At 36.8% G+C, this 27,776-nt stretch overlaps 1 protein-coding gene across 2 annotated transcripts in view; it reads right to left on the bottom strand.

Moving 5' to 3' along the window:
• The window catches only part of lpin2 (lipin 2), a 112,974-nt gene that overhangs the window by 2,650 nt on the left and 82,548 nt on the right, over nucleotides 1-27,776 (bottom strand). For both annotated transcript variants that reach the window (XM_039754840.1, XM_039754839.1), the window contains exons 9-19: nucleotides 26,419-26,606; nucleotides 19,651-19,744; nucleotides 18,157-18,226; nucleotides 17,917-18,009; nucleotides 17,550-17,626; nucleotides 15,926-16,070; nucleotides 6,628-6,776; nucleotides 6,383-6,469; nucleotides 4,952-5,104; nucleotides 3,971-4,085; nucleotides 2,603-2,706 (exon numbers count right to left, since the gene is read on the bottom strand). In XM_039754840.1, the coding sequence (XP_039610774.1) occupies nucleotides 2,603-2,706; nucleotides 3,971-4,085; nucleotides 4,952-5,104; nucleotides 6,383-6,469; nucleotides 6,628-6,776; nucleotides 15,926-16,070; nucleotides 17,550-17,626; nucleotides 17,917-18,009; nucleotides 18,157-18,226; nucleotides 19,651-19,744; nucleotides 26,419-26,606 (1,275 nt within the window). The remainder of the gene's footprint in view (nucleotides 1-2,602; nucleotides 2,707-3,970; nucleotides 4,086-4,951; nucleotides 5,105-6,382; nucleotides 6,470-6,627; nucleotides 6,777-15,925; nucleotides 16,071-17,549; nucleotides 17,627-17,916; nucleotides 18,010-18,156; nucleotides 18,227-19,650; nucleotides 19,745-26,418; nucleotides 26,607-27,776) is intronic.

Below are 27,776 nucleotides of genomic sequence, written 5' to 3'. Positions count from 1 at the left end.
TCCTCTAACTGAGTATTTGATTTTTTCCAATTTCAAATAGTATAACACATCGGTTTCCCACTGACTTAAAAGAGGAGAGTTAGGACTCTTCCAGTCTAGCAAAATAAGTCTATGTGCCAAAAGTGTAGTGAATGCAATCACAGTTTGTTTGTTCTCCTCCACTTTAAACCCATCTGAAAGAACACCAAACATAGCTGTTAATGGGTTAGGAAGGATTGTGACACCAAGGCTGTCTGAAAGGTAGTTAAAAATTTTGGTCCAGAATGATGTTAATTTGGTGCAGGCCCAAAACATGTGAACCAGTGAGGCTGGGACTTGACTGCAGCGTTCGCAGGTTGGATCCTGCTCTGGAAACATTTTGTAGAGTTTTAGGCGAGACAGAGGTGCTCGATATATAATTTTGAGTTGAATAATTGTATGCTTTGCGCATATGGAGCTAAAGTGAATTCTCTGCATTGCTATTTTCCACTTCTTTTCTGATATATTAATTAAGAGATCTTTTCCCAGTGTCCCCTTGGATCTTTGAAAGGGAGGGACTGTAAAATAATTTTATATATTGCAGAGATGGTGTCTAAGTCCTTGAAATTGAGCAATATTTTTTCCAGCATGGACGAGGGTGCAAGATGAGGAAAATCGGGCAGGTTCTGCTTAACAAAGTTCCTAATTTGAAGATAGTGAAAGAAATGTGTAGCTAGAAAGTTAAATTTGGAATGTAATTGTTCAAAGGATGAAAAGATGTTGTCTATATAAAGATCTCTAAGAATGTTAATCCCAAATTTTTTCCAGATATTAAAAACTGCATATGTTTACAAAGGTTGGAAGAGGTGGTTCTCTTGCAGAGGTACCACAGATAAAAGCTTTTCCATCTTAAAATGCTTTCTATATTGGTTCCATATTCTGAGTGAGTGAAGCACAATTGGGTTATCAGTAAACTGCCGATAACTTGCATTTATTGGGGCACAAAGCAGGGAATATAAAAGAAGTACTGCAGGATTTTACTTCTATTGCGAACCAGGCCTGTGCATGTTCATCTATTTGTGTCCAGGTTTTTATAACTTGTATGTTTGCTGCCCAGTATTAAAACTGAAAGTTGGGTAGAGCCATGCCACGATCTGCCTTAGGTCTTTGTAGGGTCGCTCTTTGGATATGTGGATGTTTTGAGGTTCAAACGCATGAGGTTATTATTGAATCTAATTGCTTAAAAAATGATTTACTGATGTATATTGGAATATTCTGAAATAAAAAAAGAAGCTTAGGAAGAACATTCATCTTAACAACGTTAATTCTTCCAGCTAGAGTGAGATGAAGGGTTGACCATCTATGCAAGTCTTGATTAATTTTTTCCTTTCCAACTCATTGACTTTTAAAAGTGACACTCTCACAGGGTGCCATTTTTTGCCAAAGCATGAAACTTCTGCCCTCCAAGATCTACACCAGCCAACTGTGAGTGCTATTATTGTGAATTGAAAGTATCTGGAAGCAACAACTTCTCAGACACCAAGTGGTAGATCATGTCAAGTGCTGAAGCGCAAAGTGCGTAATAATACTTTATCCTATTTTGCATTACTCACAACAGAGTTCCAAACTCTCTCTGGAACCAACATTGGCACAAGAACTGTGTGTCAGAAGCTTCATGAAATGTGATTCCATGGCCAAGTAACTACACACAAGTCTAAGATCACTATGTGAATTGTCAAGCATCGGCTCAGGTGGTGTAAAGCACACCATAATCGGACTCTAGAACAATTGAAATGTGTTCACTGCAGAAATGAATCACGTTAACACCTATGGGATGAATGACAATTGTGGGTCAGGTCTTCTCATCCAACAATAGTATCTGACCTCTGAAATACTCTTTTGGCTGAATGGACATAAATTCCCACAGACACACTCCAAAATCTTGTGGAAAGCTCAAAGGAAGAGTGGATAGTTAAAATGGTTGGTGCTCCCCGGGAGTGGATGCCAAGTCCATATTAATGCCCTTGATTTTGGAATAGGATGTCAAACAATGGGCGGCACGGTGGTGCAGTGGTAGTGCTGCTGTGGTAGTGCTGCTGCCTTGCAGTTAGGAGACCTGGGTTTGCTTCCCGAGTCCTCCCTGTGTGGAGTTTGCATGTTCTCCCCGTGTCTGCGTGAGTTTCCTCCGGGTGCTCTGGTTTCCTCCCACAGTCCAAAGACATGCAGGTTAGGTGCATTGGCGATCCTAAATTGCTCCTAGTGTGTGAACAAGGTTTGTTTCCTAACTTGCATACTGTGTTGGTTGGGACTGGCTCCAGCAGAACCCCGTGACCCTGTAGTTAGGATATAGCGGGATGTCAAACAAGCTAATATAGATGTGATGTTCAGGTATCTACATACTTTTTGCCATACAGTGTATTTTGGAAGTGATTTTATATGTGGTATAGCACATTAAATGTTGCATATGAGAACAACTTTGACAAAAAATGAGACAGTGGTTCTCTAAAATACTTTTGATGAGGGCAGAACAGTAAGATTTAGTCCAAAAAATGTAACAAGTACCATAATTGTTCAGTTACACGCTTTCACTCAGCAGCAAATTAAATAAGACAAAAAAAATATATAATTAAAGAGAAACACTTACGATGATTTGTTTCCCTTTGTTTGTTCTTGTATTAATTCACCTTTTGGATTCACTGTGAAAATTCTGCAGACAGGGACTCCAACTTGTTTATATGCATACACGTCCTGGTGTTAAAAAAAGGATGTTATAATGAGAGATGTTCCCTTCCTGTAAAAACAGACCTCTGCATGCCAGTGTGGAAAGAGTGGTAAGCTAAACCAAGTGTTACAGATGCTCTTGCAGCAAATTTCTGTGGCAAAGGTGATTAATAATCTCGTCCATTTAAAGAGATAGCAGCGGGGGACCCCACTGTGGAAAAGCACATTTAGGGGTCACCTGTGGCTGAGTGATATTTTTAGTTAAAAACAGTGTGCTTGTGTAAGTGCACATGGTAGTGAAGCCAAGTGGCCTTGGGAATGTACATCCACAATTGCATAAAAGAGCCTGAGGAGAGTGATAAGGAGAAAAGAGAAAGAAGGAGCCATAGATGAAATCATGTGCGAAAAGAATGAAAGTCGGGATTTTGGCAGCTGGTGTAGTGTAGAGGATACATAACAAGGGATGGTTGTGGGAGAAGGGAGCAGGGCTTGTGGGGTCCTCACTGACACCCGGGAATGGTGATAGGGATACAAGCCAGTCAGAGGTTAACCATACTTGTCGGAAGGGCACGTTCTACTGTTGAGGAGACCTGAAAGGGTGAGCAATAGGAGACGTAGAAACTCTCATGACTTTCTTTTACAGGAAGATCCTGTTTATGGATTTTTTATTTATTGTGATTTTAACCTCCACAAATGCACTGTTTTGAACACTTTTGCACCACTCTGGTTGTTCATGTGCCCTAGTCCATATAGGTCTATGAATATTGATGACCCAGGTTCAAGATGAGTATGCCAGCTGCAGACAACCCAGGCATCACACCCACTTGAAAAAGCTAGAATCCCCATTTCCCAAACAGGTTAAAGATATTCATGAATATGTTTTGGAGGCATGGCCTTTATATCAAAGGTCAAGGTTCAGGGGCTCAAGAATAACAGGAACCATCAGAGGACACTTTGACCTGGTCACTCTATAGTGTTACTTATAGAGCTATTCTTGCCTGTGCTAAGGGTAGGCAGAAAGCAGGTCAAAGACTCACTGAAGAGAGGATGAAACGGCAGAAACTGATACTTTGGGAGATAGAGAAAAAGACAGTTTGTTCTTGTATATGACAGGATGAATGTTACCTGATTTGACAGATAGGGAAATGTATTCTGTGAAGTGAGTGCTTTTCTGTTTAATTTTGTTGGTACTTAGTATTCTCCTTGCTACAAAGTAAACTAACACACTAGTAGATGCATAGAAATGAAACAATGTGTGCTTAACAGTAAATTAGGAAAAAAAAAAACTTACATTGGGACGATTTCCAAATGCAGCATAAAATGGTTGTTTATTGGGATAAAATAAATTCTTAATATCGGTCAAGCATTCAATCTTAAACTTTTCAGGTTTCTTCTCAATCACCTCCCTGATGGTAAATAAAATTTTGAAACAGTCAGACACTCTGATTGTTGTCTTGTTCAGTCAAAATAGCCTGATGCTGTCAACAGATACCTTATCTTCATGCAAATACTGTATTAAATAAAGCTATAAAAATTCCACATAACTGGCAAATAAATGTATATGAAGAGCTGTTTACACTCGATAATATAGCTTCTTACATCTTACAGAAGGCTCGACTGATAAGTAGACTTAAAATATGTGCAACCTGTCAGCGTCCTTTGAATTTTCTTTGTTCACATTCAAACTATAACTACAAGTGACATTATTTGCACAACTTTCGATGTGTTGATTTGTTTACACAACAATCCAATATGGAGTATTTTGAAACCTAGCAAAAAAATAAATTAGTAAAAGATTTTATTCTAAAATATCTAACACAAAAAGTTTAAATGCTGAATTGATGTTACAGATGCTGGGCAATATAGTGCATTTCTAATTTGGGGGTAGTGTGTCATGCCAAGAGCTAGAAATCTGAAAAACAGCAATTCAAGCATCTTTCTCCATATTAATTTTGCTGATGTTTCTTTCCTCTGTGTTTGTGAATTTGAGAACTACTGCAAAGTAAAATGCAAATTTTGAGGTAGTTCAGTTAAACTCTGAAAATTTTCACAATATATGTCATCTAAATTATATTGTATTGACAAAGCAATTAATGTATGAATATTGATTATTTATTTATATTTTACAGTAATACATTATGCAAGTTATAATTATTACTTCAAGTGTTTTAGAAGTTCAATAAGTTGGAGCAGTAATTGGCACTGCTGTCTCACAACTTCATAAACCTGTACCTTTGGTAGATCAACCGGAAATGTTTCTGTATGTTCATACCTGTGAAAAGCAGAAAACAGGCTACTTGGGGACAACATAAGAGGACCACGAGGAAGAATTGTTCCTTTGTCATTAACCCAATGTAGGTAACCTCTGGTCATTCCTGACATCCCAATTGCACGGGCAGAACAGTATAAGAATTTGTATCCATTCCTAAAATGAAGACAAAAGTACTATTAATAAAAGTTCACAAAGGTCTAGACAATAAAAAACTGTGTGCACAATTATATGATATAGAATTTTGCCCAGACATATTTTTAGTAGAAAATTTCTATGGAGTATAGCAAATTACTTTTCTTACTAGCAAATTGTTTCTTGTTCATAATCTATTTTACAATGATAAACTGAAGCTAATTTAGCTTAAATTCAAAAGTGTAAATAGTATTTATTTTTTCATAAATCTGAGACACATGAAATAAACTTTAACAATTTACACAATTAACACATTAACATTAGAGTTCAGGTAAAAACATTCATCAGTACATTTTAACTGTTTGAATTTTCAGAGTTCTACTGAACGTATCATAATCCCCAACCAAAATTTATTAAAAACTAACAGGACGTTGGGTTATTCAGCAGTAGTAGTAGTACTGTCATCTGTTAAGAATAGCTTTCTCTGTTAAATAAAAGTCACAGAAGAATATACTGCATTTGTTGGACCATATCTGGAATACAATCCACAATTTTGGTGTAAGAAATATAAGAAGAGTTTCACAGTGCAATAGAAAGAATCATTAAAAAGGCCTTAGACTTATTCCAGGCTTGTAACATTATGAACTATGAGGAAAGACTGAAAGAGTTAACAAGGGTTAAGGGGACAGGACACATTACTTAAGTGTTTGTTTAATATTATCATGAGAACAAGTTAGATTATGTTTTTTTTCTAAATACATACTTCAACAAGCACACAGGACAGAACTGAAGTCTTTTAAGAGTAAATATTGTCCAACATTTAGAATGTATGTTTTATGTATAGAACTATTGATAACTGGAACATATTACCAGTAAGGTAACAGAAAGTTGCACATTGCTATTGACATATTTTTACACATATTAAGTGAACATATATTAATAAGGCTGTGTTAGACTGAATAATCTGTTCTGGTCAACAATTCTGTTACAGTCCTACTATATCTTACTACAGAATATGAAACTCATTGCTTCTATTTAATTTAAAAATACAAATTGATGTAAATTAGTCACACTATAACTAGTTAACACTTGCATACAGAATATGAAACTCATTGCTTCTATTTAATTTAAAAATACAAATTGATGTAAATTAGTCACACTATAACTAGTTAACACTTGCACACATTCATACAGACAAGATTACTGGCAAAGAACCAAAACATATATCTAATTTATGTACAAAATTGTAAAAAGCAAATAGCAGCATTTGAAGAAAAGCCATGACTCTGCTTTACTTACTCATGCACGGAATGATAAAGTTTAGCAATGCCTTGATGAGTCCAGTCTTTGCCAAGTTGAGGGAGAATCTGTCCAAGGGCATCTGACCTGGAAAAGTGTAATTTCTAGTAAATAGTAACTATACAAAGTTATTGTCCTTTACAGTGCTCACTGTGACAAGAAGAACAAATTATTCTCCAACTCCAGAAAAAAATATTTCAACACTTTTAAATGATTACCAAAATTACTAATTTTATATTACTTACTTGGTGATGGTCCCATCAATGTCAGAAATGATGACTTTGTCATCCCAATTCCAAAGGTATATTGTGCCTTCACATCGGCATGTACCTTGATACTGAGTGGTGATGCTGAAAACAACATCATTTGGACCATTTTTTAATTTCAAACTGGCCTGCAAATAACATATCAGAAATGAAAGTGTATAGGTTAGTTCACTTATTAGGCCATTAAAAAATCTAGATAAGAACAGGCCATTCAGTCCAACAAAGTTTGCCAGTCCTATCAACTTAATTCTTCTAAAAAACATCAAGTCTAGTTTTGAAAGTCCCTAAAATCCTACTGTCTACCATGCTACTTGGTAGATTATTCCAAGTGTCTATCGTTCTCTATGTAAAGAAAAACTTCCCAATGTCTGTGAGAAATTTACCCTTAACAAGCTTCCAACTGTATGCCCATGTTCTTCATGAACTCATTTTAAAATAACAGTCTTGATCCACTGTACTAATTCCCTTCAAAATTTTAAACACTTCAATCATGTTACCTCTTAATCTTCTTTTGGATAAACTGAAAAGGCTCTGTTTTTTTAATCTTTCTTCATAATTCATCCCCTGTAGCCATGGAATGAGCTTAGTTACTCTTCTCTAGAACTTTTCTAGTGCTCCTATGTCCTTTTTGTAGCCTAGCGACCAAAACTGCACACGGTACTCCAGATAAGGCCTCACCAGTGCATTATAAAGCTTGAGCATAACCTTCTTGGACTTGTACTCCATACATCATGCTATATAACCTAACATTCTGTTTGCCTTCTTAATGGCTTCTGAACACTGTCAGGAATGCTCCTATTGTGCATTCAAACTTAACATTTTTACTTCCTATGTGTAATACCTTATATATACTGACATTAAATTTCATCTGCCACAAACCTGCCCAAGTCTTTATGCTGTCCAAGTCCTTCTGTAATGATTTAAAATCCACCTATCTTGATATCATCTGCAAACTTAACCAGCTGGTTACTTATATTCCTATCTGAATCATTTATATATATATAAAACAAATATCAACAGCCCTAGCTTTGACCTCTGTGGAACACCACTCTTAACATCAGCCAATTCTGATAAGGTTCCTCAAACCATAACACTCTGCTTCCTGTATCTGAGCCAATTCTGTACCCATCTACAAACATCACCCTGAACTCCCACTTCTTTTAGTTTGATACCCAACCTCTCATGTGGCACCTTATCAAGTGCTTTCTAAAAGTCAAGATGAATAAACAATATCATATACTCAACTTTGATCATATCTTTTTATTGTTTCCTTATAGAATTCTAGCATGTTAGTAAAACATGACCTCTCTCTTCTAAACTTATGCTGACTGTTCAGAAAAACACTTGTACTTGCCGTGTTCTACTAAATTTTATCCTTAACACTAGAATTACCAAAGCCTATGAAAAAACTCGTAAACCCGGCCAACCTTAAATCCATTTGCACCTCTGTCGGCGTATTTTGTCTTGTAAATGTGTCGATATGTGCAAGCAGCCAACTATCCCATCCTCTCACCGCCGCAGAAACAGCAAAAAGCTCTCCCAGGTCAACCCTTGTGTATCTGGGAGTGAGGTACCTGGAGCTGTATAGTGTAAATAATATATCACTATTTGAAGCACATGCATTTCATGTGTGTTCCGTGTCTACAAAGATCTATGGAAGTGTAGCATGACAAAAATTTTAAACACATACCTAAAAGACAAACTTTTAGTTCTAACAACAAAATTTTGACATGAAGTGTATACTGTGTGAAGACTGAAGTTCAAATATCAAATAAATACTTTCACAAAATGTACAAGTATAACAAAACAAGTGCGCTTTTATTCAAGACTATAACCAAAGAAAAAGAAATTGGGTTAGTGTACTTCATTGTTATGACTGCTTTGGTAGTACAGAGATAAGAACTACTGACTCATAATCAACAGGTCGCAGGTTCAAGCCTTGCAGTGTCACAAAATAAATGTTTTGTGTAGTTAGCTGCTCGTATTGTTACTATTATACTATGAAAACATACATTTTATTTGAGTGTGTAACAGCCGGTGTAAATGTATGGTACTTGTAAAGGTTAGCGTTTTTTTTTAATTCAGTTTTAGTATCTCAGTCGTGTCCATGCTCAGCCCGATCTGACACTTTCAGTTTTCAAATAAATATGTACTATAACTCAGATGAGGATGAGGGTTCTACATCGGAGAAAGAGAACAGAAGCCCACCCTGCAAGAAATGTCCACTCATATATAAGAACAACGCAGCTACACCAGGCGTAACGGCAAAAGATGGCACCATTTGGATGCAGCAAGAGGTCTGGTGTCATCCTGCCAGTCAGTCTGCCCCACACCTGTCCTTCAAAGAAAAAGTATGGATTAAAGAGCTGCCAAGGTATTGTTCAAAGCCCAGTTTGTGATTATGTTTTGTGATGGTCTTTATATAAAAACATTTATATGTTACTCATATAAAAGACAGAGTGGATGTTATTTACCTTGATTTATTTATGTATCTTCCTACAGTGTAAAGTCAGAATTAAACTGCAGAGCTTCCTGTGGTTGATCGACACGGGCATGCTGACAAACTACATGTGTACTGAAATGACTTCAGCTGCAGGTGAAAGCTCCTATCACATCCTATGCAACTGTGTTTGATCTAATTCAGGAAAAGATCCCAGTCACCCCACGGGAGAAGGACTTTCTGAGACTAAGGTAATAAAGCTTATGAAACCATTTCTGGACAAAGGCAGAACCGTAACAACAGTTGTGTGGTGGTGTTTCTGTTCTACTCCAGGACATGCAGAGTAAAAAATAGTATAGAGAGGTCAGTTCTGTGCAAAAGAAACACCACCATGCACCAAAATGTGGAGACTGGGCAAGATCGGGGGGAAAAAAAAAAGCAGTCGATGACTACAGCCGCATGAAGGTATGCAAATAAATGTAATGTTGCATCAGTACCACAATGTTTTCCAAAATGTACTATAAAAGTCATAAAATGAATTATTCCAAATGTGATATATATATATCCATGTCTCTATTTTTTTGTCAATACGGCTTTGACATCATGGTCCAGAAGGTGCAGAGTAATTCAGTGTGAGCAGGATCACTCAAGTATAAAACTGAGTAAAAAAAAAATTCAAATGACAACAAAATACCAAGAAAGCATGATTCACCAGCATTTGTGTGTCAACCTTTATCCCTCCACATCAGAAAATTTCCAGTTCCATTGTCTCAAAACACTACTCATATCCACAGTTATTCCCAGTCACGTACAACCACTCGCACCCATGTCCACAGTTTTTCCAGTCCCAGTTTCGTTCACGCACATGATCGAACAGTTTTCAAATAAAGAGGTGGTATAACAAAAAAAGTTTGTTACACCATGTCTTTATTTGAAAACTAGCACAAGTCAGATGGGGAGTCATGAACGTGACAGGGAATAAAATAAAAAAAAAACCAAAAAAAAAACGCTGACTTTTACAAGTGCTATAAATTTACACCGGCTGTTACAGATTCTAATCTAATATATGTTTTTATTATATTATAATAATAAAAATAGCAGCTCACTACTCAAAATAGTAATTGGAGGACCCGGGTATTGAACCCACAACCTCTAGATTAGGAGACAGCAGTTGTTACCGCTGCACCAACCAAGCATACATATCTACCTTATACCCTAAGCCAACTTCTTTTTCTTTGGTTATATTCTTGAATAAAAGCGCACTTGTTTTGTTATACTTTTACCTTTTGTATTATTAGCTGTTCATTTTCTGCATTTAACTGTTAGTCATTTACTCAAAATAAATGCTTTGCAACTATTATTAGCTGTTACTGATCCTCCGCTATTCTGTTTCTTTTCTCAGTATCCTGCTGAGTCACATGATGCTACTACTAGATTACCTTAGTACAACTCCTGCCTATGGGAAGTAATGGCAGAGATAATGGGAGCCTTGGGATTCAATAACAAATGATCTAATCTTCTTTTTACATTGACCAGCAGGTACTTATGATTATGATACAGTGTGCTGTGTGTTGTGTGTTGAATGCCCAGGAGTTTGTGGGTTGCTAGTGGGGTTAGATAATCAGAATTGTGTCACTCTTATGCTCTGACTGTTTTTTTTCTGCTACAACCAACCACGGACACCCCAGAGTAATGATGGGCATTTCAATTCAGTTTACTGAATTGATTCTTTCAAACAACCTATTTAAGTATTGTCACACACGTGTGCATGGGAGGCAGCTGAAGGGCTTAGAGAGGACTGATTATACATCTGCCTGGGGGGGGCGGGGTAAGCTAACGCTCTTTCTGAGTTCTCTACAGGTCTTTCCCGGGAAATCCCACCAGGAGCCGCCACCTCGAAGCGGGACACATCACTTCCAGCCCCGGGCCCGAGGATGACATCACTTCCGGTTCCGGCACAGAGGACGACATCACTTCTGCCCTCCGTCCTATAAAGCCTCCTGCCTTTGCTCTGGGAGGCAGTTCTGTTTTGGACTCTGTTGTGTAAACTTGACTCTGATGAATCAATTGCTTTTGCAGCCAGGAAACCGGATTAAACGGGTGGCTGCCCCAAACCTTGCCATGCCTCAAGTCTCTTCTTATTACAGTATATCAATTATTTTGATTAATTTTTACGGATAGCTTATACTGTTGTTATGGGGAATCCCCTTCTGATTACATCACAAATGTATAATTTCATAATACATATATTAGTTTCATATATATGTATGTATGTGTGTATATAAATATATAATTAATATTGTTGCTTGTTAATTTATATTTAATTCATTATCTATACTAATAAAAGGCAAAGCCCTCACTGACTCACTAACTCACTCATCACTAATTCTCCAACTTCCCGTGTAGGTAGAAGGCTGAAATTTGGCAGGCTCATTCCTTACAGCTTACCTACAAAAGTTGGGCAGGTTTCATTTTGAAATTCTGTGCGTAATGGTCATAACTGGAACCTATTTTTTCGTCCATATACTATAATAGACTTCTGCTCGATGCGTAATTTAGTGCCTGCCCATATAAGGCCATCCGTCAGCAGCAATCCAATAGAAACACTGCCGCTAAATATTCACGGGTGAAGGACTGTGCTTATGCAGAGGAAGATGAGATGGTCAGGGTGGTGTTTGGCACAAACTCAGCGAAACTGCCGGGTCTTAGCTAACATTAAATACAGCCGTGGACATCGCACAAGATGGCACCAGCACAGCTGGGAACCTTCGATGCATGTACACCGAGTGGCTCACATGAAATGACGCAGTGCACAGACAAAAAGCAACAGTTCCAAAGAGTGCTGAACAAAAACTGAATTACACAATTGAGAAGGCAGCAAAAAAATATGAAGCGTGTGATACATACAAGCATATTCATAAGTGTAGCTAATGCGGAAACAAAGCACACGGTGGAAAAAGTCAATGTCCCGCTAAAGGAAGACAGTGTAAAAAAAAACCCGTGCATGCAGTGTGTCACGTCTCAGATAAAGAGGAAGACAAGCTGTTTATTGATGCAGTAAGAAACGAATCAATGAATGAAACCTGTTATCTTTACAACGATTGACAAACACGGAATGATATTTGAACACAACACATCCTACAAATACGACCCTGATTGAAAGAAATAATGATAATCAAATCCTTGATGACAGCAACAATCATAACGGTCACAAAACTATTACATTCACAATCATGTTACGTTATTTTTAAAATGTTTCCTTTTCTTAGCACAAGCACAGCTGAGAAGCTTCGATGCATGTACTCCATAACGCGTTAAACGCATTTAATCACACTTTTAATTTCAAGCAAAGGGGAACTTTTGTCAATGCATGATTTCCTGGTACATCGATTACATTGATGCACACATCAGAGCTACAAAATTGTTAAGAGTCAGAATAAAGCGCGTTCCTACGACTGATCGGAGGAAAATTTCATTTCAAAAGACTACCAGATGGAAGTCTTGATAAAAGCATGGTTTTGTGCACACTGAAAAGCAAGCAAAATTAGATACATTACAGAAAGCGGACTTTGTGGCTCTTACTGGGGATCATTGGTTTGAACAATTATTGCACACTTTCTGTAAATCCAATAAACTTCATTTCACTTCTCAAATATCACTGTGTGTGTCTCCTATATGATATATTTAACTGACATTTTTTATCGTAACAACCAACGATTTATACAGGAAAATAATGACTATTAACAAGGTTGCCCAAACTTTTGCATCCCACTGTATGTTACGTTATTAGTAAAATGTTTCCTTTTTTTTTTTCATTACTTCTTTAACACACTACTTCTCCGCTGCAAAGCGCAGGTATTTTGTTAGTCTATAAATATATAAGATTAATTATATATACATAATTCGTTACATATCTGACATGATAATTCATAGGCCATTGCCCAGTTTCTGCACACAAAGCACAGTGATTTTTTTGCTGTCTGTATGGACAAAATTAAACAAAACGTGCATAGATGGTCTACCCTCCATCTTTAGCAGGGTGAATTAAAACTATCAAGATGAATATCCTCCGTAAACTTCTGTTTCTATTTCAAAACATCCCTGTATACATTAATAAATATTTTTTAAGAAATTAGATTCAATCATAACCTTATTTATTTGGGATTTGAAATATCCATGCATTTAAAAGGCGACCCTACAACAACCTAAATCAGAAGGCAGCATGGCTCTACCTAGTTTTCAGTTTTATTACTGGGTGGCAAACATGCAAGCTATAAAAACCTGGAAACTAACACAAACAGTTGAACACACACTAGCTTGGTCTGCAATAGAAAAGAAATATTGCAGTACTTCTTAATATTCCTTGCTTTGTAGGTATCATCAATATACTAACAACTCAATTGTCCTTCATTCACTCAGAATATGGAACCAATATAGGATAAACTTCAAGTAAGAGAAAATTTAATCTTTGGCATCACTACATGATAACCACCTTTTTCCACCCTCTCAAACTTACACAGTTTTTAATGTTTGGAAAATGTATGGGATTAAATCATTTAGAGATTTGTATATAAATAATGTCTGTGGAGGAGGACAAACAGACTGTAATTGCCTTTATTTCACTAATAGCACATAGACTTATCTTGCTCAACTGAAAGAATTCTAACCCACCTCTGTTAAGTCAGTGGGAACTGATGTTATATACTATTTGAAATTGGAAAAAATCAACTTCTCTCTTACAGGTACTGTTCAAAACTTTATTAAAACCTGGAAGGATCTAATCAATAATATTTTAGACTTTTAGCACTTATATTGGGAAGAAAGACTCCTTTCTATTTACACTACTCTCAAAAGTTTTACTCTGTCTGTTGGCCTTTCTCTCTTTTACATGGGTGGGGGTTGAATTGAATCTAGTTTTGTTGTTTGACTTGATTGTATGAAATGTTACATGCATTAAACAAATTCAATTAAAAAAAAAAAATTACAGAAGTAAATGAGAATTGTGCAACTTGTAATGATGTGTTCACGACTCAAATGAACGAAAATTGTTAGGCTGAGAACTGTTACACTGATTTTCGGGTAGTGAATTGTTCTTGATTCAAATGAGTTGAGACTCATGAATCACGCAGTCCTTGTGCATGCTCTTTACTCATCCACCAGCAGGAAGTGGCAGCGAAACAAAGGACGATGATAACCTCATGCTGGACAGTAATGAGCTTTAGCACTAGTCCATTGAACTCCACTGAACCAATTTGTTTGTGCTCACCAATCAATGCTGGCGGCACGACGCGCTGCTGCCTCGCAGTAAGGAGTCCTGGGTTTGCTTCCCGGGTCCTCCCTGCGTGGAGTTTGCATGTTCTCCCCGTGCATGGGTTTCCTCCAGGTTCTCCAGTTTCCTCCCACAGTCCAAAGACATGCAGGTTGGGTGCACTGGCGATCCTAAATTGTCCCTAGTGTGTGCTTGGTGTGTGAGGGCTCTGCTGTAGGCTGGTGCCCTGCCTGGGATTTGGTCCTGCCTTGCAGGCTGGGATTGGCTCCAGCAGACCCCCGTGACCCTGTGCTAGGATATAGCAGGTTGGACAATGACTAACTGACTGACTGACAATCAATGCATATGATTCACTTTAAAGAGTCATTAAAAAAACCAAATTGCTCACAAATGCTGATCACTACACTAGTGGTATATTTTCTCCAGAATTACAAATGACTGGAATTTTCTTGCATTATGTAATGCAATGGCCATATTTCAATTATGGTGTTGATGATTTATCTCTTTTGATTTATTCATGTTATAAATAAAATATATCATCATCATCATTCAAATTTAAACTACTTTGTTTTACTGCATGTGTAACAAACTTTGTGTTTCATGTATGTAAATATTTTATGGTTTACTAATAATGCATTGCATTTGTGTTTTTTATGGTAATCAATACAACCAGTATTTCAGATGATATATATATAAGTAGGTCTTATATAAATTTCTTTCTGTCAACTTCCTATTTTGAATTTTGGCGATAAAGTTCTGATAGACATAGGAAGGGCGGCATGGTGGCGCAGTGGTAGCGCTGCTGCCTCGCAGTTAGGAGACCCGGGTTTGCTTCCCGGGTCCTCCCTGCGTAGAGTTTGCATGTTCTCCCCGTGTCTGCGTGGGTTTCCTCCCACAGTCCAAAGACATGCAGGTTAGGTGGATTGGCAATTCTAAATTGGCCCTAGTGTGTGCGTCCTGCGGTGGGTTGGCACCCTGTCCGGGATTAGTTCCTGTGTTGGCTGGGATTGGCTCCAGCAGACCCCCGTGACCTTGTGTTTGGATTCAGCGGGTTGGAAAATGGATGGATGGATAGACATAGGAACAAATATACTTTAATATGCTTACGCAGCAAAGCAAAACTCTTTTTTGAAAATTGTCTTATGTATTTTGAAATATAAATTTTTTAAGAAATATACATGAGTGCCCCTTCTTAATATTAAATAAAATTATTACGCAAATTGTATACATTTTATAAAATGAGACAAATTTCATCATTTCAAAATAATACCTGAACTCTTGATTTAAAGTAATAAACATTACTTCAAATTTGCTACATTTTAATTTACAGATAATTTAAGAAATTAATTTTCTGCAGGTTTTAACATATTGTATGTGTCATTTTCCAGTTTAATATTAATTACAAACCCCATGTCATAAAATAGCAGCACTAACCACATTGACACCATGGAAATCCAGTAGATTTTACAATTATATTTGTTAACTGATTCCACATACATATCTCCTTACCAGTAAAAATATTCATCTTAAGACATAACATTATAAATGTATATTAAGGAAACTCTTACAATTTGATCTGATGACAATCGAAGAGACTTTTTGTAAGAGGTACAATTTCCTTGACTAATGTCTTCAGCTTGATTACTTTCTTTGGAAGTGGCATTTTGAATTTCTTTTGAATCTTCATCACTGGATGTGTCATCTTCTTTGGACCTTTAAAATAAATAAGTAACACAGTGTAGTTTATTTCAAGATAGGTGGATCATAATATAATAACATACAGATATTTTAACTGCTCCAAGATAATTGATTACTTTTAGGCTTAAGAAAAAAGAAATGGCACATAACAAATTATTTGTTCTCATGATGTTTGAAGAAAACTAACTTAAATTATACCACCACCAAAAACCTGAACAAAGAAAAGATTATTTTGAAAAATATCTGTGCAGTAAAGGTATTTATGGCCTTAGATTTTTAACATTAATAATACAAACAGAACTATAATTTTGTTGATATAAGTATATAAGATGTTTTGTATGAATGAAATCAAATATACTGTACATAAATGTGCATTTGAAATCAGTTACCTGGATCAGTTACTACATGGGAATCTAAGGTCAATGCATTTAAATCTTTGAACATGTTAGGGAAATGTAAAATGACATGTTGCCCCAGTTCAATAACCAGTTCTAATCAGAACGTGGCTTATTATCATATAAGCCAAAGATGTTTTGTAAAATATTACTGTAATCCCACAAGCATAAAATGCACATGATGCTGTGAACATATGAAAGAAAAGGTTACTATAATGATGATGATTAAATGTGACACGATTAAAATTTGTTAATGGCTATAATTTGTCTCAAAACGCTGTGTTGAAAAAAAAAACCCATAAAATTCTCAAACACGCTTCATCCAATTAATTGTACACTGGGCCCACTCACACACACATCCACATTAGGGGCAATTTAGAATTATGATCCAATCTTTCTTTGGAAACCTGAAAGGAAAACCAAAAGAGACACAATAAGAATGTGCAAACTTCTCATAGATAATAACTGGGATTTGTACCAGTGACAATGGATTCATGAGGTGGCAGTGCTGCCCACCTGCCATCAAGTCATCCCAGTGTTGCAGTTACTATAGTCAAATACGGTGGAACAGGATGTTAGGAAAACACAATGTGCAGCGATAATTTTTAACAGCAGATGGTGCTATTGAATAATTGCTAAATGGTCACCATGGTCAAAAATAAGTTCTCAGTAATGCTGTTCAATAAACTCCGACAAATTACTTTTACAGTCTTGCTTTTAGTTCACAATTTAGTACATGCTGCTCTGGTGAAAACAATGTCTGAGAGATGGATTTTTGTATTATATTTTACTGTTGTATATTGTAACTTAATGGAGATCTGCATTTAACCTATTGTCCACTATGACTATGACTACTGCACTTGATAAATGTTTATGCTGTGTTACTGCAACTGATTGTACAGTTATCCTATATTCAAGCTGTACTTGAAAAGTCAGTGTTTCTTATGTGATTTGTGTGTTAATATAAAAAAAAAATGAAAACTTGCACAAATAAAAAAGATGGTGTAGTACTGAACCGCTTAATTAACAACCAAATCTTGAAAACATATAACCGGAAAAAAGAATAAATGTCAATGCATTCTAAAAGATGGCATTTTACCTTATTGTAACAGCCTCCTGGGTTACAAGTGGAACACTTTCACACTGCAAATCTTGCGCCTGGAGTTTTGCTTCGGACTGTTAAAAAAATCAGTAACAACATAGTTAACAATGATGAAATTAAAATATGTCTTATTGTTATGGTAAAAACCTTCAAGAAGCAGGTAATTGTTAAAAGTATTCAGTCAGAATTAGAAATAAACACAATAAAACTAGCATGTTTATTAGTTTTTAATCTCAACGATCATATTCAGACACCAGGGTAAAAGTAACCAACTTGGTCCAAACACCAACAGTCATGTTACTGTGTTTTTTTTCAGAAAAAATGAAAAAACTTCCATAAAAATGGCTTGAATTAAGAGTTCTACCTGTTTAACCGTGCTGTCAGATCGCTTGCGCCAGAACCACCATCCTCCTGACTTTTTTGGCATCTTTTCTTTGACCCACGTCTCAACTGTTGTCTATCAATTGAAAAAATGATGACCAAAAAGCATATAATAGATAACAAATACTAGTACTATGGAACAAAAGGAAATAATTAAATTTTAAATGGAGAATAAAAAACAGTTTGTGTAAAAAGCAGAAGTGATGAAACAGTAAAAATGTACCTTCGGTAAGCTCTTTTGGAAAGCTTGCAAACTCAGAATCATGGGAGCTGCTAAAGCCCAGTTGTAATACCTGAAGGAAGCAAAAAATATACTTCTGTCAAAGACCAATTTGTTGGGAGATGCAGCTTTTGAGATATAAAATAGATTTTTTTCTATTCAACATCTGAGTTAGACAATATTGCTTTTAATATGTTGATCTATTAAGTATACATATTCTGAGCTGAATCTCTTTGTATCTGCCTATCTTCTACTCACTTAATGTTTTTCAGGTATAAAACAGATTTGGAGTAGGTCAGGTAGCTAGACATGCCCCACATCCCCTCTCTAAATACCAGCTCTAGGAAACCACATTGCTATTTTGAGACTAAAGAGAGAAAAAAGTAAAAAAAAAAAAAAAAAAGATAAAAGAAAGATAGAACTTAGATAGATAGATAGAGTCATTTCTGTACACCACCACAATGAAATTGAAATAAAGCAATCATTATGTGATTGAAGTGTACACTTTCAGCTTTAATTTCTGTATACCCCAACATTTCAATATCTAATGAAAGTTTTTTTTTTCCTGATTTCTTTGCCATTTAAAGATAAGAGTAAATATAATGTAATCTGCTGAAAGTAATATTTATTTAAAACTGGAAACCACTTATATCATTCCAGAAATAAGCACTGTGGATGTATACTAACTGCATTCAAATTATGCAGTGCCCCACTAGGTAGTTGGGGACTATAAGCTAACCACTAGTGTGGCAGCAACTGTAGTATAACTTTTCATATTGATTTTAAGGATGTAGGATGCTGTCAACTTTGACAGATAAAAAGTAACATGGCATTTTTCATCCATCCATTCATCAATTTCTTAACCCACTTATCAAGGGCAAGGTCATGGGGAAGCTGGAACATATCCCAGCAAGCATATAGCACATGGCAGGAAGAAATCCTGCACAGGGTGCTAGTCTATTGCAGGATGACATGATATTTTATTACTACAAAATAAAATAGTTTAGGATTTGTTCAGTACAGCAAACCATAAACAACTATGACCTGTTCTATTATTAACAATAATTGTCTGCTGCAGAAGCATATTGTATTATCATTGCAGATTGTTTTCAGATACAAATATCTGTCAAACATCAGTTGGTCTGTAACCATGTTTAAACTGCTTAAGAATTAAGGAAGGATGAAAGTTAAAGAAATTAAACTTCAGTTATAATGTCTTTTCTCTATTATATATGAAATATTTTCAACATACAATGCTGAAAAAAGTACTATCGTTTTCCTGGTCTGGACTTTGATTAGGCCAGTCTAGATCTTTGATTTTGCTTCATTTTGGCCATTCTGAGGTGGCCTTGCTTTTGTGTTTTAGATTACTGTCTTGCTGCATGGCCTAACTCTGCTTCAGCTTCATCTCATGGATTGATGAGTAATCAATCTTCTTAAGAATTTCTGAATTAGAGCAAAAAAAAAATGTAGTTAATAAAGTCACTATTCACTTACCTATTTGCAATTCTTATAACCAAATTTGGATTGTCTATTATACTTGGATTTTCTGCAAATTCGTGATAAGTAATAATATGTTCCAAGAATTTCTCTGTAAAAGAAAAAAAATGATATATATACAGTCATATGAAAAAGTTTGGGAACCCCTCTTAATTCTTTGGATTTTTGTTTATGATTGGCTGAGCTTTCAAAGTAGCAACTACCTTTTACTATATGACATGCCTTAAGGAAACAGTAGTATTTCAGCTGTGACATTAAGTGTATCGGATTAACAGAAAATATGCAATATGCATCATGACAAAATTAGACAGGTGCATACATTTGGGCACCCCAACAAAGATATTACATCAATACTTAGTTGAGCCTCCTTTTGCAGATATAACAGCCTTTAGATGCCTCCTATAGCCTTTGATGAGTGTCTGGAGTCTGGATGGAGGTATTTTTGACCATTATTCAATACAAAATCTCTCCAGTTCAGTTAAATTTGATGACTGCCAAGCATGGACAGCCTGCTTCAAATCATCCCATAGATTTTCGATGATATTTCAAGTCAGGGGACTTTGACGGCCATTCCAATACATTATACTTCTCTTTCTGCATGAATGCCTTTGTAGATTTCTAACTGTTTTTTTGGGTCATTGTCTTGTTGGAATATCCAACACCTGTGTAACTTTAACTTTGTGACTGATGCTTGGACATTATCCTGGAGAATTTGTTGATATTGGGTTGACTTCATCCGACCCTCGACTTTAACAAGGGCCCCAGTCCCTGAACTAGCCACACAGCATGATGGAACCTCCACCAAATTTGACAATAGGTAGCAGGTGTTTTTCTTGGAATGCAGTGTTCTTCTTCTGCCATGCAAAGCGCTTTTTGTTATGATCAAATAACTCAATTTTTGTCTCATCAGTCCAAAGCACTTTGTTCCAAAATGAATCTGGCTTGTCTAAATGAGCATTTGCATACAACAAGCGACTCTTTTTGTGGCGTGAGTACAGAAAGGGCTTCTTTCTCATCACCCTGCCATACAGATGTTCTTTGTGCTTATTGTGCTGAATTGCAGAACAATGTACAGATACACCTTCTGCAGCAAGATGTTCTTGCAGGTCTTTGGAGGTGATCTGTAGGTTGTCTGTAACCATTCTCACAATCCTGCTCATATGCCGCTCCTATATTTTCCTTGGCCTGCCAGACCTGGGTTTAATATCAACTGTGCCTGTGGCCTAATATTTCCTGATTACATTCCTTACAGTTGTTTAAACCTCTGAGATTGCTTTTTGTAGCCTTCCCCTAAACCATGATACTGAGCAATCTTTGTTTTCACATCTTTTGAGAGTTGCTTTGAGGATCCCATGCTGAAACTCATCAAAGGAGAGTCAAAGGGAAGCACAACTTGCAACTGTCCACCTTAAATACCTTTTCTCATGATTGGACACACCTGTCTATGAAGTTCAAGGCTTAACGAGCTAATCCAACCAATTTGGTGTTGCAAGTAATCAGTATTGAGCAGTTACATGCATTCAAATCAGCAAAATTAAAAGGGGACCCACAGTTTTGCACAGCCAGTTTTTCGCATTTGATTTAATTTCATACAACTAAATACTGCTTCACTAAAAATCTTTGTTCAGAAAACACCCCAGTACTCGGATGTTCCTAGGAAATGAAAAAAATACCACTGTTATCTTTTTTGTTGAAAGTAGAGTAAATTATTATGCAGGCTGATAGGGGTTCTCAAACTTTTTCACACATACACACACACATATATATATATATATATAATATAAATCAAAATACTTTAGACAAGTATACAAATTCATACTTCAGGGATTTAACTTAAGATAATGACATCTAAAATTTTAAATTTAAAACTTTTTCTTGACATCTGGGACTGCATGATAGTTTGCAGTGCTTCACTGAATTTCTGGAAGGCAAGTTATAGTCATGCACCAACTTACAACCATTTGGGACCGGCCATTTTGCTATATGTGAAACTGGCCATATGTCAGTCACAGAGTGTGCAGGTCATTGCAGGGTCTACTCTGGGTCACCTCTATGCATATTTTAACAGAGTATCACAAACCGATCTTCATGTCTCGTGGTTGTATGCCTGGTCCGTTTAAGAGGTTTCTCAACCACTGGGTAACGACATGGGTTGCTGCCTATGGGTCCCAGGTTGCTGTCAATTCATAGCGCTGTGATATAGGTTTCCTTGCTTCTAAGTGAGCTTGTTTTACAGGGGGGGACCTGCCAATTACGTTTGTTCCACCAAGGGGGCATTTGCAATTGTGACTTGTCAATGAATTTAAAAGACAAACAGGGGTGAGGGACCATAAATTTTGAGAAACACTGGTATAAAGAAGGTGGTGCAGGCTGAATATTAACGAATTACCAACCCGGAGCAGCACCAATCAGAACAAACCTTAAAGGGACCTCCTGGTGTCAGAAAACATATGACATCCTGTTAAGTAATATTATAAACTAGCAAAATACCCGCGCTTCGCAGCGGAGAAGTAGTGTGTTAAAGAAATTATGAAAAAGAAAAGGAAACATTTTAAAAATAATGTACCATGATTGTTAATGTAATTGTTTTGTCACTGTTATGAGTGTTGCTGTCATTAAGGATTTGATTATCATTATTTCTTTCAATCAGGTTCGTATTTGGAGGACGTGTTGTGTTCAAGTTACATTCCGTGTTTGTCAGCCATTGTAAAGATAACAGGTTTCATTCATCAAAGTGTTCACTACCCAAATCGGTACTCATAAATCTAAGATGTTTAACAGGCATTCCCGTTATTAAGTTGTGGATTTGCCTGTGAATATTTAGCGGCAGCGTGTCTATGAACTTGTGAAATTGCCTGCGAGTATTTAGCGACAGCGTCTCTATGAACTTGTGGATTTGCCTGCGAGTATTTAGCGACAGTGTGTCTATTAACTTGTGGATCTGCCTGCGAGTATTTAGCGGCAGCGTGTCTATGAACTTGTGGACTTGCCTGTGAGTAATTGGCGGCAGCGTCACAAAGTTTTTTCCGTCTAGCTGCATCAGAAAATGTACCATGACGTCTGATACGCCTCCTTTTTACTGTTTTCTCACAACTTGGATTGCTGTTGTCATAATCGGTTTGAGTTTCGGTAAGTGACAGTTCTTTGATCGATGGTGATCACCTTGATAGACATGTTAATGGGACTACGGTTGGAAGGGTAAAGGAAATGGGTACCTGAACAGTAAACTAAGTCTAAAATACCTACACAATAACTATAATCGTAATAAAGGAACAATTAAACAGTGGAGGATTAAATAAAAAGGCTGCAGTTATCAGCAGGGAGACATGAATACCGTGGCGAAGCAAGGAAGGGAATGAAGAGACTGGAGCAACGGACGGCCTTATATGGGCAGGCAGCCAATTACGTAGGAGGCGTGGGGATGGGCGACGCAATATAGACAGGCAGCCAACTACGTGGGAGGCGTGGGGACGGGGGAAGATATAGTGCTGCCTCACACGGTGACTGAGCTGCAAGCTATGGACGTATATATGTACGTAAGTAGGATTCAGTTATGACTGTTATGCATAGAATTTCGAAATGAAACCTACTTAACTTTTGTAAGTAACATCTAAGGAATGAGCCTGCCAAATTTCAGGCCTTTTACCTACATGGGAAGTTGGAGAATTAGTGATGAGTGAGTCAGTGAGGGCTTTGCCTTTTATTAGTATAGATAACAAAAGATGGATTACTGTGGCTATTTTTGGTCATTTCTTAAACATTATTACCCTATTGTTTTCCTATCACCCTCAGCCATAAGTTCCTACGTAAGAACTGCTTCAACTCGGGTGACCGTAAATTGGAATATGACAGTATAGCATTTATTGTAAAATCCAAGACGAAGACATAACATATGCTCACTCACTCACTTTGTAGACAGAATAATAGAAAGTCTTGAGCACAGTTTTAATGTAAGTTCTTTACACTTCCAGTGCAGCAAGCATGGAAATACACTTATCTTTATCTTTCAGTTCATCCTTAATATCCAAAAACACGCTGCACCTACTAAACATACAGTTATCTAAGGCATAACAATCCATAGTAAAACTGTCAACTGGTAAGACATACCTATCATTATTTTGGATTTCATCATTTAACACACTATCTATAACAGAAGTAGCAGTACTTCTATACTTGCAGTCTGGGTTAAAAGTGAATTTTCGAATCATCACTGAAATAATGTAGAGTACATACTAAAGGAATGAGGAGTGTATTTATTATCTCCACAGAACATGTTATTTTACAAAGCAATCAGTTTAAATATACTCATAATCAATCCACTTGTAATGTTTTTTTAAAAACCACATGGAAAAATTTTGTTGTTATGATAAAGATACCAGCATACTGTATATTTCAGAACTTACATCTACATGTTTTGAAGCTGAAAAGTGTGTTAATATTCTGTATCCTCCATTAGCAAACTGGGGAAAGTAAGTGAACTGGTACATTAGCTTTACTGAAGATTATATATTAATGTAGCTATCATATTTTCTTTAAACATTCTTTATGATCTCTCTAGAGAGACTAGCAGCACTATACTTGCACTTAGGGAATCATTTAAAAGAGCTTGGGGTTATGAGAACATTTTCATAAAAAGCAATTTGCAAAAAATCAGTGAAATGCTTGTTACAGTGCACTTTTAACAGTCTTGCACTCAACCTGAAGCTACTCAGAATTTGAGTTAACTTAATCAAATCTTCAAAATTGTAATCAAATGTTCTGCACTGTCATTCAATGAACACAAGCAAGCATTTGTCAGGTTTAAAAATCATTAAGGAAATGTTCTGAACTGTTATCAGATGAATAAAGTTGTGCAGTAGTGATTTATATACCACGTCAATTGATGCATAACATCCAATGCATAAGTCCAATACTCTGCTTTGGCTTATTGGACAGGTAATTTATTAGCAACTTCAGTGGCAGCCATTAAGAAGCAAAAACTGCTTAGAACATCAACATTACATCAGAGACATCAGGGAAATTTTCCAAAAAATTCTGAATAATGCTGGCAATATTCTTTATCACCCATGTGGTACAGTATTGTACTAATAAGGATCAGTTCCCAGTACCTGAAGAAATATTCTGGAGAGGTAAAATGAACTAAGAATAATGACAAAAATAGATGTCTGGGTTCAAAATGACACTGTCATACCAGTGTTCAGTACCACAGAAACATATGCCACTGCTTTACTGGCCTCATAGACATCCATCCCAGTCTGAATGTACAGATAATTCAAGGCTAATTTCTAAATCAGAATTTAAACCCAGCATTTGTAACCATTTTCTGTAACGATCAAAAAGTATCCCAGTAAAAATTTTGTTTTTAATGTTTAGCTCAACAAATCCTGCTCGTAATTTCATACTAGTCATGATAATCATAAGAGAGTGTATACATGATTAACATAAAGTTTACTAAGTGCTTGTTACATGCTTTTCTTTGACTTCTTTCATATACTAGCAGACTTTCTATTGTCTATAAAAATGTGAATTGCAATGTATCTGTAGGACAGCAGAAAGGTCCATTATTAGCTTGAGTGTTTAAGTATTAAAAATTATCATTTCTACTGCACCATGCAGCCAGTAAGCTTTTATTACTGCTAACTATAACTTCAACAAATAAGAAATACTCAAACATGGCATATGTTAGTCACCATAGATAATGTAAACTTCTTGTATGTGTGTTAATGTCTTTCACATTGAATAAACTATGTACTGGTCACCAAGTCATTAAACTTAATGCATACAATATTAATGCTGACAAAAATATCACATAAATGCATATAATAAAACTTTGACATGTAGATTAGATCATATACTTTGCTCATTATGGAATTTGATTCATGCACAGCATTCAAACTTTTGTTCAATCACTTGATCCTTTTAGGTTGCACTGCCTGCTGCTATTGCAATCTGACCTTCATAACTGAATGCCAATTCCCATGTAATGTATTCTGTCCCAGGCCATAATCCAACAATATTGCTGCTTCTCTCTCTTCCTCTCTTCTCTGCTGGCTTCCCACTATTGCTAGGATCCCATCAAACCATTTGTCCTAACTTACTACCTCAATCCTCTTGCCATTCACATGTCTGTCTTTGGAATGTTTATTTTGGCCCAACCTTCTTGCTTTTGGCTTACTTCCACAGGGCACAATAAATAAAACTGTTCGCTACCTGAAGCTGTAGTAAGAACTTCCTCTTACCATTAGAGCTGGTCTGAGGTTCTTTATTATTGCCCTTTAGAAGGTAGAGTTCTTCACTCTTGGAACTGTCTACCACTTACATATTTTGAATTTGTAACAGTTTTTTCACACTATTTACCCTTGAGCTACTGTGCTTTTCTGATAGACTGATTCTTTGCTATTGTATTTATGATGTTTTTTAGGTTTCCATGAACAAAGACATCTCTGAATAAAAAATATCAAAAATTGTAAAAGTTATCACCATCATAACTGTCTTATAGCCAAGCTTGATCTGAAAATGCAGACTCAGTTTTCACTCAGAATGTTAAATAAACCCATTAGTATGAGAACTAGCTAGTCATGTAGGAAACAATGCAGACCAAAATACAAAATATGAAACATGTTGACAAAGTTTTCTAAAGCAGGCGTAATCTGTTGAGGCTGAAATTGCATTTTTATTTTGACAATAGAAATGCAGTCTTCCTAATTAAAATTAACTTAACAAGGTCATCATTTTCAATGTCTGGTAAATTACATTCTTGCATACCTTTTGAAATTTCTGTATGCTCACTTAGACCACCACAGAGAGACAAAGTAACATCTGGTAAGTCAATTGCAGAATCAGAAAGACACTCTGTGCCACTGTCTGCAGCAGCACTGCCCACAGACTGTGGTGACTGTGAGCCAGATCGTATGTCCGACTCAACCCAGTGTTTGGGTCCTGGGTCTGATTCACTGTAATATAAAAAAAAATCACATTGTTAGAGTAATGAAAAAAAAAATATTGTTTACACTACTGTTGTAGTGTCCTAACAAGTAACATAATATTATAACATTACTGTCTCACACAGATCTAGCTGTGGATCCAATGGTATAGTATATTTAGTTTAATACCCCTACCTTGTGATGGACGTACCAGTGTCCCAGCTGGTATGAACACTGCTCCCTTACCTGGTCAGGAGGCCTTCATAATGGAAGGCCAGGGAAGAAGCAATATCTGCTTTCCATGCCAGTACATGGAGGGGGAAGGATGTTACAGTAACTACATTGAAAGTGGTGTCTTTACAAACACTGAACAGCGGCTATCGTACAAAACACCCTGGAGACTGAGTGGCAGCATTCTTTCTGGCCAGCACAAGTATGGATGACCACGTAACAACATGGGAGTTGTGGTCCCATGGGCCTGCCATGTAGGGTTCTGTAGGGGCCACCAAGGGGAGCTCTTGGATACTGATGTTACAAGGACCGGAGTGGTCCTGTCTGACCCAGAAGTGCTTCCATGGGGCAACAGCTTAAGCACCAGAAGTACTGGAGTTAAACGAGAGCCCTCCACTAGAATCAAGCAGAGTTGATTTCGGGTGGGGAGAAAGGAGTGGAGGTGGAGAAAAAGAAAATGAGGAAAAAGAAGAGAATGAGTTTTTCAGTAGTGTGAACAAATGAGGCTTGTATGAAGGCATTGTTTAAATTAAAAGCAATTTAATTGAACTGGGACTATTGTGGTGTCTGCGGTGGACTGGTGTCCTGCCCGGGATTTGTTCCTGTTTTGCACCCTGTGCTGGCTGGGATTGGCTCCAGCAGACCCCTGTGAACCTGTGTTAGGGTATAGTGGGTTGGACAATGACTGACTGACTGTTGTGGTGTGACTGTTTCTGGGGTTTTGGGGTTCTGATACACCCCCTAGTGGCCACAATATATACTGCTCAAAAAAATTAGAGGAACACATTTCACAGTATAGCATCAAGTCAATGAACCTTCTGGGATATTGATCTGGTCAGTTAAGTAGCAGAGGGAGTTGTAAATCAGTTTCAGCTGCTTTGGTTTTAATGAAATTAACAACAGGTGTACTACAGGGGCAACAATGAGGCAACCCCCAAAACAGGAATTGTTTAACAGGTGGAGGCCATT

Source organism: Polypterus senegalus, chromosome 5 (assembly GCF_016835505.1).
Source record: "Polypterus senegalus isolate Bchr_013 chromosome 5, ASM1683550v1, whole genome shotgun sequence".
Classification (NCBI taxonomy): domain Eukaryota; kingdom Metazoa; phylum Chordata; class Cladistia; order Polypteriformes; family Polypteridae; genus Polypterus; species Polypterus senegalus.
This window is presented reverse-complemented; position numbering and strand designations above follow the sequence as displayed.